The sequence below is a fragment of the Convolutriloba macropyga genome, chromosome 10 (assembly GCF_964194025.1).
Source record: "Convolutriloba macropyga chromosome 10, txConMacr16.3, whole genome shotgun sequence".
Lineage (NCBI taxonomy): Eukaryota > Metazoa > Xenacoelomorpha > Acoela > Convolutidae > Convolutriloba > Convolutriloba macropyga.
The window spans coordinates 48,360,696-48,376,782 of NC_134477.1; the positions used below are offsets into that span (position 1 = coordinate 48,360,696).

The following is a 16,087-nucleotide window of genomic DNA, read 5'->3' on the forward strand; positions in this document are numbered from 1 at the left end:
CGCTTTTCAGCGCAAATTGAACATTAGTTCTCTCCAAAACCTCGCGCCGGTCTAAAAAAGATTAAATTAAAAAAATGTATTGTTTATATTTTCATAGTTGATCACAAGATTTTTTTCAGATTTAGTGAAATTATTTTTCCGTTGGTTACCTGTTAACAAACTGTTTCTTGATTTCTGTATGATCAAGGTTGCTACTTTTTGGGATCCAAAGTTTTCTAATTTTTTACACTTTTCTTGTGTGCCTTTTAAGAAGTGCTTGTTCCATGGCAAAATCAGATTTTCAAAAATTTTATCAACTACAGAAGTTATAAGCAGTTATATGAAGTTCAACTACAGAAGTTATACTATGTAATGAAGTTGCTACCTGAGGTCCTTTTAAAAATTTTAAAGAAAAATTTTTGTCTTGTATTACACACATTTACAAGCCAACAGTCCTAATACATAGTTTTAATTTCCTTTAGAAAAAGGAGGAAGAGTCACTTGAAGCGAACGTTTTTATCGCGTAACTATTATTTTGTTATATAAAGCTTCCATGAAATAGTACAATGATGAAACATGTTACAGTTTTACATAAATTGAAACAAAACTTCTGCTCATAGAAATAAAATGCGATGAAAACATCTGCTCATAGATGAAATCATGCAACTCGAAAGGTAAATTCATTTTTTAGGAGTTATTCTTTTTGAGCAGTTCATCAATCCCTCAATATGAATTTTAAAGACATTTTTTGACTTCTTGTTCGTCTCAATTTGATTTCCCAGAGAAGCGAGGACAAAAAATGTTTAAAAAATCTGCAACTTGAAGTAATCTGATAGCGTTACACGAATGCATATGTTTATACCAATTTTAACTGCAAGCTACCTGTACAACAAATTAACAATCGGTTGATTTCAGTATATGACCTAGTATGATTACTAAGAATCGTATCTGACCGAGTATGAAATCAAAGAACGTTGTATGATCGGTTATCCGGGGTAAGGCGTGCCAAGCATTTTCACACATTTTCACTCAGAGCAGACACCATTTGCAGCAAACTTGCTCTTTTTTAAAATCTACACCTACTTTAAATTGATTTTAATACATGAATTCCTAATGCTTTTAATGATTTCAGTTTCCTGTAGATTCCTACTCTAACGTGTAATGAATTTCTTAATTGCTCTCAAACGAAGTTTGTAGCAATTATATTAGTCCTGTCGGTCTTTTTATGCAATTTTTCGCTTGACCAATTTTTCGGCTGACGTTTTTGACTTTTTGTGCCCAAAAACGGGATAAACAGGTAGCGCCCAGTGGGCATTAAGTGCTCTTAGAGCCTTTCAGCTCTGTTTCAGCTCACACTGTTTTGGAGATTTACACTTAGGGTAGGTCAACAGACACTGCCCACTGTTGACCTCCCCTATTGCCCCCCACCGCACTGTTGCCCCCCCCCCCAACAAAATGTTGCCCACCCTCTTCCCTTCCCATCAGACCACCGGTGCACCCCCGTGGCTACTGACGAACAACCGATCGCAAAAAATACTCAATTTTATACTAGTTTTCACAATTTTTTCCAAGTCTTTTGAAAATTTTTTGAGTTCTTTCAGCCATAGGTGCCATGGAACCTCCTCTAGGGTTTCATAATAGTTTATTACATAGTTTTTAGAGGTAGAGGAATGGTTTCAACATTTTGACATCACAAATTTTAGCAATTTTTTTTTGACAAAACGAGCAAATTTTTTCAATTTTTATGACATTTTTTCATTATTCACGTCTTCCCAGACGCAGAGGCCGGAAAACGTCCATAAGTGTTTCATAATAAGTTACCGAAGAAATTTAAGTTGCCATGGAATAGCTTTCATTTTTTTAATATGACAAATTTTAGCAAATTTTTTTTTATAAAACTTGCATTTTTTTCAAGTTTTTTGTAAATTTTTGTCGGTTTGTAGGTTTGTCCAGCCTAAAGAGCCACATAACCTCCTGTAGGGTTTGATTATAGGTTATTGCATAGCTTCCAGATGTAATGGAAAGTTTTTTAGGTTTTTAATATCAGCAATTTTTTTTAAAAAAATTTGCAATGTTCTCAAGTTTTATTAAAATTTTTTTGATTTTTTATCGTTTTTTTTCTGGCACCGGGGTCCTAGGAACCTCCTCCAAGATTTTATGATAAACTGTCGCTTGGTTTCTAGAGTTCTTGGAATGGTTATGAATATTTTAATGACTCCAGCTTTAGCAGTTTTTTTGATAAAACTTTTTTCTTCAAATTTCCGGAAAATTGTCATGTTCCAAGTTTGTGGATCTTTATGAGCCAGTGAAACTATTTGAAGCTTAAAATAGGGATACTGTATAGTGTCTTGAGACAATGAAATTGTTTTGATGAATTTAATATCTTGAATTTTAGCAAGATTCTGTTAAAATTTGCGATTGTTTTCATAATTTTTGGAATATTTTTGTCCTTTTCTGTGTTTAACGATTATTACTGGCCAACGAAGCTTTTCATGTCTTAAAGATGGGTTACTTCACATAACTCCAGAGACAACAAATAGTTTCAAACATTTTCACTGCGAAATCTAGAAGCTTTTCTTTTAAATTTTGCAATATTTTGCAAATTTTTAAAATATCAGTTTTTTACTTGATTTATTTACTAACAAGGCTAGAAAACTAAAAGTTGCAGAGTCGAATCAAGCTAAAGCTAGCTTGAGTAAACCGTGGCTAGCTACTGATGAAGCCAACCACTCGCCGGTCATTTAAGAGCATTTCGCCCGACGTTAGTCGGTTATGTTCATTTTTTTGTAACTTCTGATTGAAGGCAGCTCACAGTACACAGAGATTCTATAGAGGTCAAAAGTACGTCCTCAATGTTTGAGTCTAAGTTTTACAATACCTACGGCAACTTCCAGACCGCGCGTTCTGGACTTCCGGCTCTTGCAATCAACACACACGACAACATATCCAAATTTACGCAACTTTTTCAACGGCATGGACGACAGAGTACCAAGTTTGATATATTGGTACCCGATGGTTGCCAAGAACTTTTTTAACAGCTTGAAAGCATCTGGCTACCTGACAAGCTACTCGTGGGACTTGGCTTACATTGGCGACAATTTTGTGCAGTCGTGGCTTTATAAAATTGAGTAAGTATTTTGCATTGTGTTTTTTTTTTCGAAATAATTAATATGAATAGCAGCTAAAAGTTTAAAATTAATTGAGATCCTGAAATCATCTAGCATTCTTTAAAATTATTTTAAGTGTGAAATCAACTGATTAGTATCAAATATTTGACTCATTGAAATAGTTCTCTCCCAGCAATAAGAAAAACTATTGAACAAACCTAGATTCCTTTTTAAAGTGAGGCGCTTGTGTTGAGAACCTAAGAAATTATTCAGGTAATAGTTAATTGCTCTCGAAAAAAAAAACAATTATTGTAACGCAAGTGTCTTGTTTAAAGCAATTTTTTCCATTACCTTTTCTTCCTTTTCTTCTAGAATAATTATTCACTTCTCAAATGAATTTTTCACGCAGCTCTTCTTGATCTTTGAGTGATTTCAATTGCTCTCTAATTTAGAATACTACCCACAACTTCGTTACAAAACTTTTGGTGAAAACATTTATTTTAGAAGGTCTTTCATAATTTTGGCATTTCTAAACGTATATCTTGAAAAATGTCGGTACTTCAAAGACCAGATTATGAATTTAGGATATTAAGGCAGCAAATAAACAAAATAATAGCTTATTTGGATGTAGATTTTACATAGTTATAACGTTTTAGTCGATCTTAATTGACATTTGTAAATTTAGTCGTAGATCTTATCTGAATTTAGCGAAGTTTAGCAATTGTTTTATTCCTGCTGGTCTTTTCGTACTACCATTTTTTCTTTTAATCGTTTTCTATTGTTTGAACATTTGACATTTCGTCCTCATAAACGGGATTAACATCCTGGAGAGCATTAATTTCTCCTAGAGCCTTAATCTAAGTGGATTCTAAGTATACGATCTATTATTGAAACTGTTGAAGTGACATGTTATGAGCGCGTTTTTTAAGAGTTTGACACACCCCCAGATACACACACTCATGAGTACACCCCAATGCCCCCCCCCCTCCAATCACCTCACCACACTCCCACTTTTGCACGCACTCATCCTATTGATTCCTATCAATTGGTTTTTAATCAGTTAGTTAATCAAGAACGTTTTAATGAAAAGCCATATTTACCATTTTAAGCGCTTTTAAAAAATTTGGGCTTAGTATAAAAAATGAAGGCCAGCAGCTGCAAAATAATTTTGATGGAAGATATCAACCTTGAAGTTATTCAAAAAAATGATGAGTCAATACCAGACAATTATGAAATATTCAAGTTGAAGCTGATCAGCAAGTTTGGCGGTGCAAAGTAGAGACTCGAAATATGCTTTTTTCTGCAGTTTTGCATAAACAGCCCTCATTGGTAAATTTCGACTCAGGTTAACGACTCAGCTAACTTTTTCCCTCCAAGTAGACCAAACTTGCATGTGAAGAAAGCGCACTTGTTCTCAAACTGGCAATTCCTGAACTTCGCTGACATCTTGAACTTTTGACTAAATTTGACCAAATATTTACTTGTGAGATTTACGAATTTCCTAACATTTAGTTTTTTAGGTATCAAAACTTTCGAAGCGTGTTTCTGGACTCACTACAATTAGATGACACCGGGATAACACCAGCGATGGTGGAGCTTCTTCAAATGACTGTCGGAACAACTTATCACTATAGAGCCAATGAAGGGACAATTCGTTATTAATAGATTCCCTCATCTTCTCAGCCGGCTAATATAGCGCTCCTGTTTTTTTTACAATTCAAAGAATTTGAATTTTATTGGGGCGCTGTCTTTTTTTACGACTCGAAGAGGAGTATTGGAGAAGTCCTTTTTTTAATCAATTTTATTGGAGTGATTTTTGAAGCGGGAAATGAAACGCGTGAAAAAATTTGGAGTGATTTTGGTGCTGAACAAAAGTGAAGAGCGGAGTGAAAAGAGAGTGGTTTTTGTTCATACCGCCGTTTTTGAGAGAGCGAGAAATTGAAAAAATAGCGTGAAAAAATAGCGAGCGAAATTTTTTTGTTCACGTGCTGCATTTCAAAGCAGTTTTTTTTTCATTTATTTTGGTTAAGAGGTTTGTTTATGATTTTGTTTTAATTTTAGGCTGGTTTTGGTAGTGGTTTGAAGGTTTCTGGAAATTCATATGAACTTTATGATAATTCGGAGGTTTTTAATGTTTTTTGCTGATTTTCGGGCTAATTTTTGCGTTGTTTTGACGATATTTTTGTTTTACTGGCTCAAATGGGTATTGAAGAAACCCCTTCTACTTGAGAAAATTTATGATAACAATTGGTTACAGTTTTGTGGTTAAGAATCTTTTTTTTATTGAGAAATATGACAAAAAAATGGCGAAAATTGGAACTATTTTTCTTAATTTTTTGCAGTTTTTCGTTTTTTCTGTTTTTAGCTAAGTTACTTTGTCTATAATGACTTGCCTATTGTTTTGCGAGCATCTGGATACCCTATTGGCTGAAGTGAATTTTTCTTTGGATTTATATGTTTTTGAAATATTAAAAAATTTAGTAACTTTTTCCAGTTTTTCAGTAAAAGTTGTTTTTAAGAGCTTTTTGCATAATTTATCCTAAGTAATTTTTCAAAATTAACAAAATTGGTTTTTTTATGTACCAGCTGGTTTGATGAAGTTATTTTGGCAGAGATAGTTTTTTCGGGATCTCAATTTATAACAAAATTTGATCAGACTTTTTATCACATTTTAACAGATCTGATTTTCTTGTTTTACATTTTTGTTTCATGACGACGTTTTGTTTGATGAGTAGTTGCATGGCGTTTAAATGGATTTCCACTTCGAGTCGTTTCGGAATTCTTCTGGCTATGTTTTTTTAATCAATTTTATTTGAGTGAATTTTGAAGCGGGAAATGAAACACGTGGAAAAATTTGGAGTGATTTTATTGCTGAACAAAATGAAGAGAGGAGCGAAAAGAGAGTGGTTTTTTGTTCATATCGCTGTTTTCTAGAGAGCGAGAAATCGAGGTGATACAAAAAATTCTGTAAGCGAGCGAAGTTTTTTGTTCACCTGCGGCATTTTAAAGCAGTTTTTTCTCATTTTTTCGGGTTAAGAGGTTTGGTTATGATTTGTTTTTAATTTTAGGCTGCGTTTGGTAGTGATTTGAAAATTTCTGAAAATTTATATGAATCTTTAGCTAATTCGGATGTTTTTCATGTCTTTTGCTGATTTTTGGGCTAATTTGTACGATTTTTTTTACTATTGTTTTGTTTTACTGCCTCAAATGGGTATTGAAGATACCCCTATCACTTGAACAATTTTTAGTTAACACGTGGTTATAATTTTGTGGATATGAAGCAATTTTTTGATTTGTTGAGAAATATTACGGAAAATGTCGAAAATTGAACTAATTTTCTTAATTTTTTGCAGTTTTTCGGTTTTTTTTCTGTTCTTTAGACAATATCTTAACCTTTTATGACTTGCCTATATTTTTGCGAACGTCTGGGTGCCCTATTGGCTGAAAAGAATTTTTCTTAGATTTATGTGCTTTTGTAATATTAAAAATATATTAACTTTTTCCAGTTTTTTTGTCAAACTTGTTTGTAAAACATATTTTTTCATGGTTTGGCTTCAATGTTTTTTTTCAAAAGTCTAAGTGCTTTTAGTAGATACTAGTTGTATTGATGAGTTAATTGTGGCAGAGATAGTTTTTTTGGGGTATCAATTCATAACAGAATTGGATTAGATTTTTTATCATGTTTAAATGGATTTGATTTTTTTTTACTTTTTTGTTTTATTGTTTTATTTCAAGATAATCTTAAATTATTGGCGGCACGTTCTGTCTGATGAGTAGTTGGATGGCCTTTATGTGGACTTCCACTTCGAGTCGTTTCCGGAATTCTTCCGGCTATGTTTTTTTTAAGATCTTCTCACACATTTTCATGATTTTTGAAGTCAAATTGGAGTTGGGATTTTGGTCAGGCCGAAACAGGAAGTGGAGCGAAAAAGCGAGTGGTTTTGCGGCGTGCACATTTTTTTACTCTAATTTTAATATTTGACTTCTCCTTTGCGGTGTGAAATATTTTTGACTTCTCTAGGCTAGCTTCTCTCTTCTCTCATTCTGTTAAAAGTGGTTTTGAACATCAGTTGCTCAGCAAAGCAATTCAAAATGAACAGAGTCAGTATATAAAATTGTAATCAGAAACAGAAACGGGATAAACCCATAAAGCCCAATTTTAGATGCCCGCTATTTGAACGTCGTTCCTATAAGTCTTAGTTAACATATCTAATGCTTATTGGTTACGGAATCAGCCCCTGTATCCTCTCTCTAAGAAACAAATGTATGTTCAACTACGAAATACCATCAAAATAAATCGGACTTAAAAAATATTTTTTTACAAAAATCTTTTTTTAATATCTTCTATTCTTTCAATCCCAATCATGCTTATTGGAATCAACGGCGGCTATTTTCCGGCAATCTGTCGGGTATGTTTCTTTGTGAAATACTGAACGTAAAATATGGCCGCTCTTTTTTGAGTAGCTAGGATAAATTGATAAGATGTGACAGACGTCTTACCTGCGTCGAGGGTTTAGAGAAAAATAACACAGACACTCTATAACAATTAGAGACCTTTATAACAATTCAGGTGGAATAAAGAGGATTTTCATTCTTGTTTACACTAATCTTTTCCATTACAATATTAACATGTTTTTGCACTCTAATGTTAGAACATTAAATATTTTTTTAACTCTATTCCACTCTTCGTTTTAAAAATACACTTTTCCTTATTAATAGACGCGAAGCGATAGCGGCTATTATTGTGGACATCGTGGTTTTTTACAATTCAAGGATTTTAAATTGTTTTGGGGCGCTGTGTTTTTACAATCCAACAATTGGATTAATTTGGTGCTCTGTCTTTTTTACAATTCAAAGAATTTGAATTGTATTGGGGCGGTGTGTTTTTTAAGATGAAATCACACTTTTTTCGATGACTTTGATCTTTCAGAACGGGATAAGCAGGTAAAATCCAGCGGGCATTAAGTTTCATTAGAAGCCCAAAGTGGGCTTTAGTAGACCCTGAAGTGCTTAGAGTGGTGCAGCTGCTGGGATGGCGGTCATTTTAAGGAGTTTTTAAACTCAAAATGGTGCAATTTTTCAAGTTTTTTGTGTTTTTTTTCAGTTTTTTGTTTGATTAGACTTAGGTTGAAGTTTTTCAAATCTGATGAGGGCCCTTTGCGAAACAAAATTTTGCACTTTTTTTTCAAGTTTTTTGAAAATTTGTGTCATTTTTTGGGTTTTTCCGGCTTCATGGGCGAGGGAATCTCCTTTAAGGTTTGATAATAGGGTACTGCATAGTTTGTAGTAACAAGGGATTGGTTCTCAACATTTTAATGTCTCGAGTATTAGCATTTTCTGTTAAAATCTGCAATTTTTTAGGGTTTCCTAAAGTTTTTGTCAAATTTTGATACTTTTTTTATTCTCAATTGCCAGAAAACCTATTCCACGCTCTGTTTAAAAGTTACTGCATGGCTGTTAATTTCATGGATTTGTTTTTCAACAATTTAACTTTTCAAGTTTTGAAATTTTTTATAAAATATGCAATTTTCAAGTTTTTTCAGTACATTTGTCTTTTATTCAGTTTTTCTTGCCTCAGTAGACAGGTAACCTCATTCAAGGTTAGATAGTATGTTATTAAATAGTTGCTAGGAGGCAATTGAATGGTTTTTAACTTTTTAATAGAACAATTTCTTTTTTAGAGGTTTGACTTTTTTTCATAAAATCATTATCTATTGATCTTTGAGCCAATGAATTTTTTAAGGCTGGAAATTGGGTTACTGGATAGCCTCTTGAGTTACAGAAAAGATAGTTAAGATATTGATATCACGACTTTCATTAACATTTTGTTGAAATTTGCAAGTGATTTCTTTTTTTAATTTATTTGGTCATATTCAAGTTGATCAATCTTCAAGGGCCAAAGATTTTTTTCAGATCTTTCTGATATAATAATGAACAAGTTTCAGAAAAAAAAATGGTTTTCAACATGTTTTTGAAATAGGTATATTTAATGGGTTCAAATTTTGCCTTAGGGGGTAAAAGCTTCTAAAAATTTAGCAATAAGTATATTTTTGTTCAGTTTGTTTGATTGTTTTAGTGTCTCAACTTTTGAGATGATTTTGTTAGTATTTATTCTGGCATTGTTCATGTGGTCTGCTGGTCCGGTAGAGTACTTCTAAGTTTTTCATTCCGTTCTTTGAATTGTTTCTCAGGACTTGTGCTGCTATGTTTTCTTAATTTTGAAAGATGTTTTCATATATTTTTCTCATGACTTGGGATATGACGGGATAAACCGGTAAAGCTTAGCGGGCATCAAGTTTTATTAGAGGTCTTCAGCCGCGTTTAGTTGTCCTTCAAGTGCTTATAGTGGTGAATCTACTGAGGAGGGCGTAATTTAAGGTCAGCAGGTTATTTTTATGAGTTTTTGAGCCCAAAATTTCCAAGTTTTACTTTTTTTTCAATTTTTTAAACTTTTTGTTGAACCAGTCTAAAATTAAGGTTCGTAAAAATTGATAAAGATTTTTTGCGAGACTTAATTACTTGTTATGACCATTTAATAACCCATATCTTTTGGTACTCAAAAATATTCACGCAATTTCATGCTATTTTTTACAATTTTTTCAGGTTTGTTGAAAATTTTTGTCATTTTATGAGTTTTTTCACACATATGTGTGAATGAACTTCGCCTAGGGTTTGACAATAGGTTACTGAATAGTTTCTAGTAGTACTGGAATGATTTTCAACATCGCAAATTTTACCAACTTTATTAAATAAAACATTATTAAATCATTATTTAAGGAAAGCTCCTCAACCTTCTCTAGGGTTTGATTAAAAGATACTGAAACATTTTTATTGGCCATGATATGGTTTTTAACTTTTTAATATAAGAAGTCACAAATTATAGCTATTCTTTTTATGAAACTTTTAAAATATTCGTCTTCAGTTGTTTTCTGGCCTAAGCGACCAGGCAAGTTTCTTCAGGGCTTGATAGTATACTACATAGTTGCTAGGGGCAATAGTATGGTTTTCAAGTTTCCGATATCTCAAATTTTTGCAATATTTCGATAAAATTGTGATTTTTTTCAATTTTTCTGAAGTTCATTGTTCCATATGTATCGATCCTTATGAGCCAGTGAAACTATTTAAGGTTTGCAATAGTGATACTGGATGGACCCTGGAAACAAAGAAAAGGTTCTGATGATATTAATATTACAAAGTCTAACAGGATTTTTGTTAGAAATTGCAATTGTTTATATATTTTTGAGTTTTTTTTGTCATTTAAAGAATTTGTTTATTGAGTCTGACGATCGTTGCTGGTCAACGAAAGTTTTGCAGGTAGTTTACTTGACAGAACTCAGGGACTAAAAGATGAGTTTGACTTTATTTGCGAAATTTGGAAACTTTAAATTTTAAACTTTTCAAATTTTTATGAAGCATTTGTCATATTTCTTGAGTTTTTCTTTTTTTAGCGGCAAATAGCTCGTTTTCATGGCTTTTGCGTAAGTAAATGAGTCGATCAAAATGTATCATATTCGGACGTCAGGTTAAAAGCCCCAAGAGTCTTAGCAAGGATCATTTTTTGTTTGCTGTTTCATTATTTGAGTTTCTCAACTTTTTTTGTCTTTTCGGCTGGGGTTGTTCAGTTGATCTTTTGGTCAGTTACAATAGTTTTTAATTCAATTCTTTGGATTGTATTTCATGTGTTCAGACATTTTTCAATGACTTTGATATTTCAAAAAAAGAGATAAACAGTTAAAACCGAGAGGGCATTAAATTTCCTTGGAGACTTTTGTAGTCCTTCAAGTGCTTGGAGTGGTGCAGCTGCTGAAATGGAATTAAATTAAGGTTAAAAGATTATTTTTGGGCACCAAACGCTGCAATTTTTCATGTTTTTGTAATTTATTTGAGTTTTTGTTTGATTAGTCCTAGGTTGCATTTTATGAAAGTTGGTCGAGGCCAGACAAAATTACTTATTATGACCATTTTATGAGCTATATATTTTGGTACTAAAAACACAAAAACGCAAAATGATACTATTTTTTGCAATTTTTCTCAAGTTTTTTGAAAAATTTTGTCTTTATTTGAGTTTTCCCCGCTTCAGGAGCCAATGAATCTCCTTTTAAGTTTGATAATTTGTTTTCAACATTTTAATGTCTCAAATTTTAGCATTTTTCGGATAAAATCTGCAATTTCTTTCAAGGTTTCCTAACATGTTTTTCTTTTTTTGTTATTTGTCCATTCTCAAGTGCCAGAAGTCCTTCTCTACGGTCTGATGAAAGTTACTGCATGGTTGTTATTTACAATGCATTTGTTTTCAACATTTTAATTTTTCAAAAATTGGATTTTTTTTTGATAAAATTAGCAGTTTCAAATTTTTTCGGGACATTTTTCTTTTTATTTAGTTTCTCTTACCTCAGTACAGTTAACCTCATCCAAGGTTTGACAGTATGTTATTAAGCACTTGCTAGTGGAAATTGAACGATTTTCAACTTTTTACTAGAACGAACTTAAATTTTTTGAACTTTGAAATTTGTGAAAGTTATTGCCTATCGGTCCTTGAGCCATTGAAATTTTTAAAGCTTGGTATTGGGTTACTGGATAGCCTCTAGAAACACAGAAATGATTCTGAAGATTTTAATATCAGAATTTTCAGCAACATATCATTAATGTTTTTAATTGATTTCATTTTTTTGAATTTGTCGGTCATTTTCGCGTTAAATGAAGGGCCTAAAATTTTTTTTCAGCTATTGCAGGTTTACTACTGGACCGAAATCAGAAATAAAAATAGTTTTGAACATATTTTTTAAATAGTTATATTTAACGGTATCAAATTTTGCCTGAGGAGTAAAAGCTTCAACAGTTTTATCAATAAGTATACTTTTGTTTAGTTTGTTTGATTGTTTTAGTATCCCATTTTTATGAGATGAATTTGTTTTTGTTTTGGCTGGTGTTGTTCAATTGATCTGCTAGTCAGGTAGAGTGCTTCTAATTTTTTGATTCATTTTTTTGAACTGTATTTCAGGACTTGTCCTGCTATGTTTTTTAATTCGTCGTCTTCATCGATGATTTTTACGACCAAATATTAATGACCTAATCGCAACTTCAATGCAGAATTTGGAAAGAAATTAGTGTTGAAAATTATGTTTCACCAAAACCGCTGAGCTCCTTTAGGTTCTTGGGTTAAGCGCCAATTTCTTCAGAATTGAATTAATTACTTCCTTTTCTTTTTCTGCTTACTCAGTGAGGTTAGCTGGGTTGCCAGTCATGCAAAAATACTGAAAATCATAAAATGGCCTTAATAGTGGTTAAACAACCTCAAATGTGATGTTTATTAGAGATTACCGCAAAACAAATCCTTTTCACCTATTTTAGTTTTTGCACAGCGGTAATTGTGCCTCAAGCTTTGCCATTAAAACTTGTGTACGTGACGTGATTTCTGCTTTTAGGTTAGTTGCATGACTTTTCGCACTCAAAACATGACTTCTGAACTCACTTATGGATCTTTAATTTTTTTGAACATTTACCAATTAATAGTGTGCATCTAAGTAGTGCCATACTTATATGCCATTATTCTTGATTATTAGTCTTGAGTTTTTGACCTTTTTGAAGAGTTTTTGAAGAGTTTTTGAATTTTGCAGTATCGGCAGAATGTTCCTAAGTTGGGCTTTGTTACGCTTTGAGGAAGAAATAAGTTTTTAGATCAAATAACAGTTGACAGCGACTATATTTTTTTAAAAAATAAAATTAGATGTCTTTGTCTTAATTTCTATCATTAGTTAATTTCTAAAATCCGTATAATAAAATATTTCAAAATACACGTCAAAAAATCAACAGAATTAAAAACAGTTTTTTCAGTGTTGAGAAAAAATGATTACAAGTAAATCTAACAATTTTTACAGAGAAAATAAAAACTCCTCAAAAATTGAAGTGTTTGGTTTCCAGTTCGCAAGATACAACGAGAAAAAGATTGTGAAGTTTTTTTCATTTTTTTCTGAAAGAAACTGTAAACATCACGGAGATCTTTTAATAAAAACTCTTAGAAAAAGATTATATTGGATTTTGTGATCAGTCAAATTTTTCAACGCACACAAGTTTAACTCTTTTGGGTTGAACCACCATTATCATTGATCATTTTGCAAAACAGTTGATCATAACTCTTTAATGATAAAATGTTTTTGTCGAAAATCTGATCCCCCACTCAGGGTTAAAATCAGGGTTCGAATGAATATTATTGCCAGCAACTGCAAAAGAGATAAAAACAAATTATGTTTGCGTTTTACAAAATTTTATTGTTTCTCTTTTTCTCTTTTAATGCGTCCTCTCAACGACTGTTATTTAGGCGCTCTCACTTTACATTTCAAAAAAATTGAATTGTATTGGGCGCTGTCTTTTTTTAAGATCTCTTCACACATTTTCATGAATTTTAAAATTGAATCGAAGCGCCGAAACAGGAATGGGAGCAAAAAAGCGAGCGGTTTTGCGACCCTATTTTTTCCTTCTAATTTTCAAGGAGAGAGAGAGAGAGAGAACGGTGTATGACCAAAAATTTGCTTCTCGCAAGCGGTTTCTTGTTCACATGCGTGTTTTCGCTCCGATTTTTACTTTTTTCGATCTTTATAGAACTTATTATTCTAAATGGTTTTCCCAATAGTCGAGTCATAGTCCATTCTAGGTCTAATTTTTTGTTTGTTCAATGATAGTTCTTTGAATTGTAGATCAAGGCTTGTCTTGCTGTTTTTTAAAGCTGTTTCTATTAAAGCAATAAAAGCACTGAAAGAAAATACTTTGTTCACCTACTGGACCCTGATGCAGTATCTTTTTTTAATCTGAGTTCTTTCAGCTGTTAAGAACTTGATCAGAACAAAATTAGTTTTAGTGCAAGACAAAGAATGATGAGAAAATAATAGACATAAAAATGATGAGAAAATAAGTTCGATGGTGCATTTTTGAGACTCGAGTTTTTGTAATTTTTATCTTAAGTTTTAAACAAGTAACCCCAGTTGCAGTTTTGTAAGCAGCTACCAAACACCCCTCAAAATTCTGTTGAAGACGTATTCCAATCGACAAAATTTTAGCAATAACAGAACTTTTTGCAATCACAGCAAACTTCTCTTAATCACATTGAGTACCTTAATCTAAACATTAAGTACATAAAGCACACCAAGCACTCGATGTATAATTTCAACAAATTCTGTGATCTTACCTAATATGGCAATTAAACGCGCTGTTACCTCGAACTGCGAAGGCTGCACCTAGGAAAAAGAGTGTAATAAAAGTGGACCAAAGAGTGTAGTTTATTAGAGGTTGGCTAAAGTCGACTGAAGAGTGCAAAGTTGTAACTTCCTTTGTGACTTCGATTGTGTGTGATTGAACAATATCGAGGTATCGAAAAATTTTTTGATTACATAAAGATTGGCGAATATTAATGACCTAATCGCACCCTCAATGCAGAGAATTTGAAATTCCACTATAGTCTCTAAAATTATGTTTCACCAAAACTGCTCAGCACGTATAATCTCATGGGTAAAGCCCCAAATTGTCCAGATTTGAATTACTTACTTCCCTTTCTTTTTCTCCTTATTCAGTGAGGGTAGCTGGGTTGCCGGCCATGCAAAAATACTGAAAATCATAAAATGGCTTTAGCTGTGGTTAAACAACCTCAAATGTGACGTTTATTTGAGATTACACAAAAAAAACTCCTTTTCACGCATTTCAAATATTTGCAACGAGGTAATAGTACCTCAAGAAGAAAATTTGCATTGTAGGATGCCTGGGTGGAAAAACAACAATAGACTTCCAATTGGAACAACTGCTGGCGACGCAGAAATACTGGATATCAACTGGACAAAAGTTTGCAACATTTATGGAAACAAATATTAATCATAACAATGGACTGGTTACTATTAAGAAATTGGATACCAAATTTGTGGAGTATCTCAGAGATATAAACAAGAATGCCAGCGTTCCTTTTCTATGATTGGTTAATTTGTCATTAAGGTTCCCATCTTGTACTAAAAGTATGCTTCTGATGTGTTAAAAATGTCAACGGTACCAAACCTTGCATAACTAACGTAACAGGGCCAAATTGGCGCATTCAAAGATTACTTACCAAAATGACTTCTAATTGCTTCTTAACCGGCTTTAGTTTCCATATGGCTCGGAATTCACTCACACAATATACGAGCAACAATATCCCTTATATGGTAAAAATTCCTCGACGAAGGCAAAGATAAAAGCACTGGTGAATTCCGATTTTAAATGTTCTCTCTCATGTATACAGGTTTCCAAGTGGAATACACATACAAATGCCAGTCATTTTACTGAGCCTTTAAATGTGGTCCGTTGTCTGTATGGTTCTTATAAAAATAAGGGATCTCATTTGCTCCTCTGTGATTCTTTTTTACCAATTGTGCTTTGAGTCCTCGTATTTTTTGATAAGTGCCTTTATGTTTTCTCTAGAAGACCTTCAAAAAGTCAATAATTCTGAGAACAATTTTTTCCGAGGTCAAAATGTTTAAGCGACCTGATAATCCCAACAATTCATAATTCTAAAGCTGGAGCTCTGAGGTAAAAAAAACGTCCTCGAACAATTTTTGGTGTCCGATTATTCAAAAGACATTGATTCGTCTTTACTATTTTTTACTCAACTTCGGTTTGAGCTAAAAGCAGTGTAATCTGAACTTTTCCTCGCCAAGGTACGATGTCCTCAAGTTCTGCTCAATCTAAAAAAGTATTGTCCTCGAGCTTTGTCGGGCAAAAGATAAAAAAATCTGTGTTTCATGGTGAACATAGATTGGAACTCGTTGAACTCGTTGTTGGCCAAGTTATTCAATTAGAAGCTTATTTATTATTTTATCTTTAAAAATTTGTGTGATAAATCGCGAAGTAGAGAAATTAGGAGTTTAATGGAAACTTGGATAGATAAAGAAAATTTTGTGAAGAGATATATAAAGAAGTGATTATAAAGATGATAACTTGGTAATGTTTAAGGGAAACTTGCTGATGTTGGTGGAGTGATATTA

At 32.7% G+C, this 16,087-nt stretch overlaps 1 protein-coding gene across 1 annotated transcript in view; it reads left to right on the forward strand.

Moving 5' to 3' along the window:
• Positions 1–4,748, forward strand: part of LOC142348052 (uncharacterized) — an 85,678-nt gene extending 80,930 nt beyond the window's left edge. Inside the window, exons 4-5 of the mRNA XM_075399219.1 lie at positions 2,874–3,107; positions 4,607–4,748. Coding sequence (XP_075255334.1) covers positions 2,874–3,107; positions 4,607–4,748 — 376 coding nt within the window. The remainder of the gene's footprint in view (positions 1–2,873; positions 3,108–4,606) is intronic.
• The last annotated feature ends 11,339 nt before the right edge of the window (positions 4,749–16,087 follow it).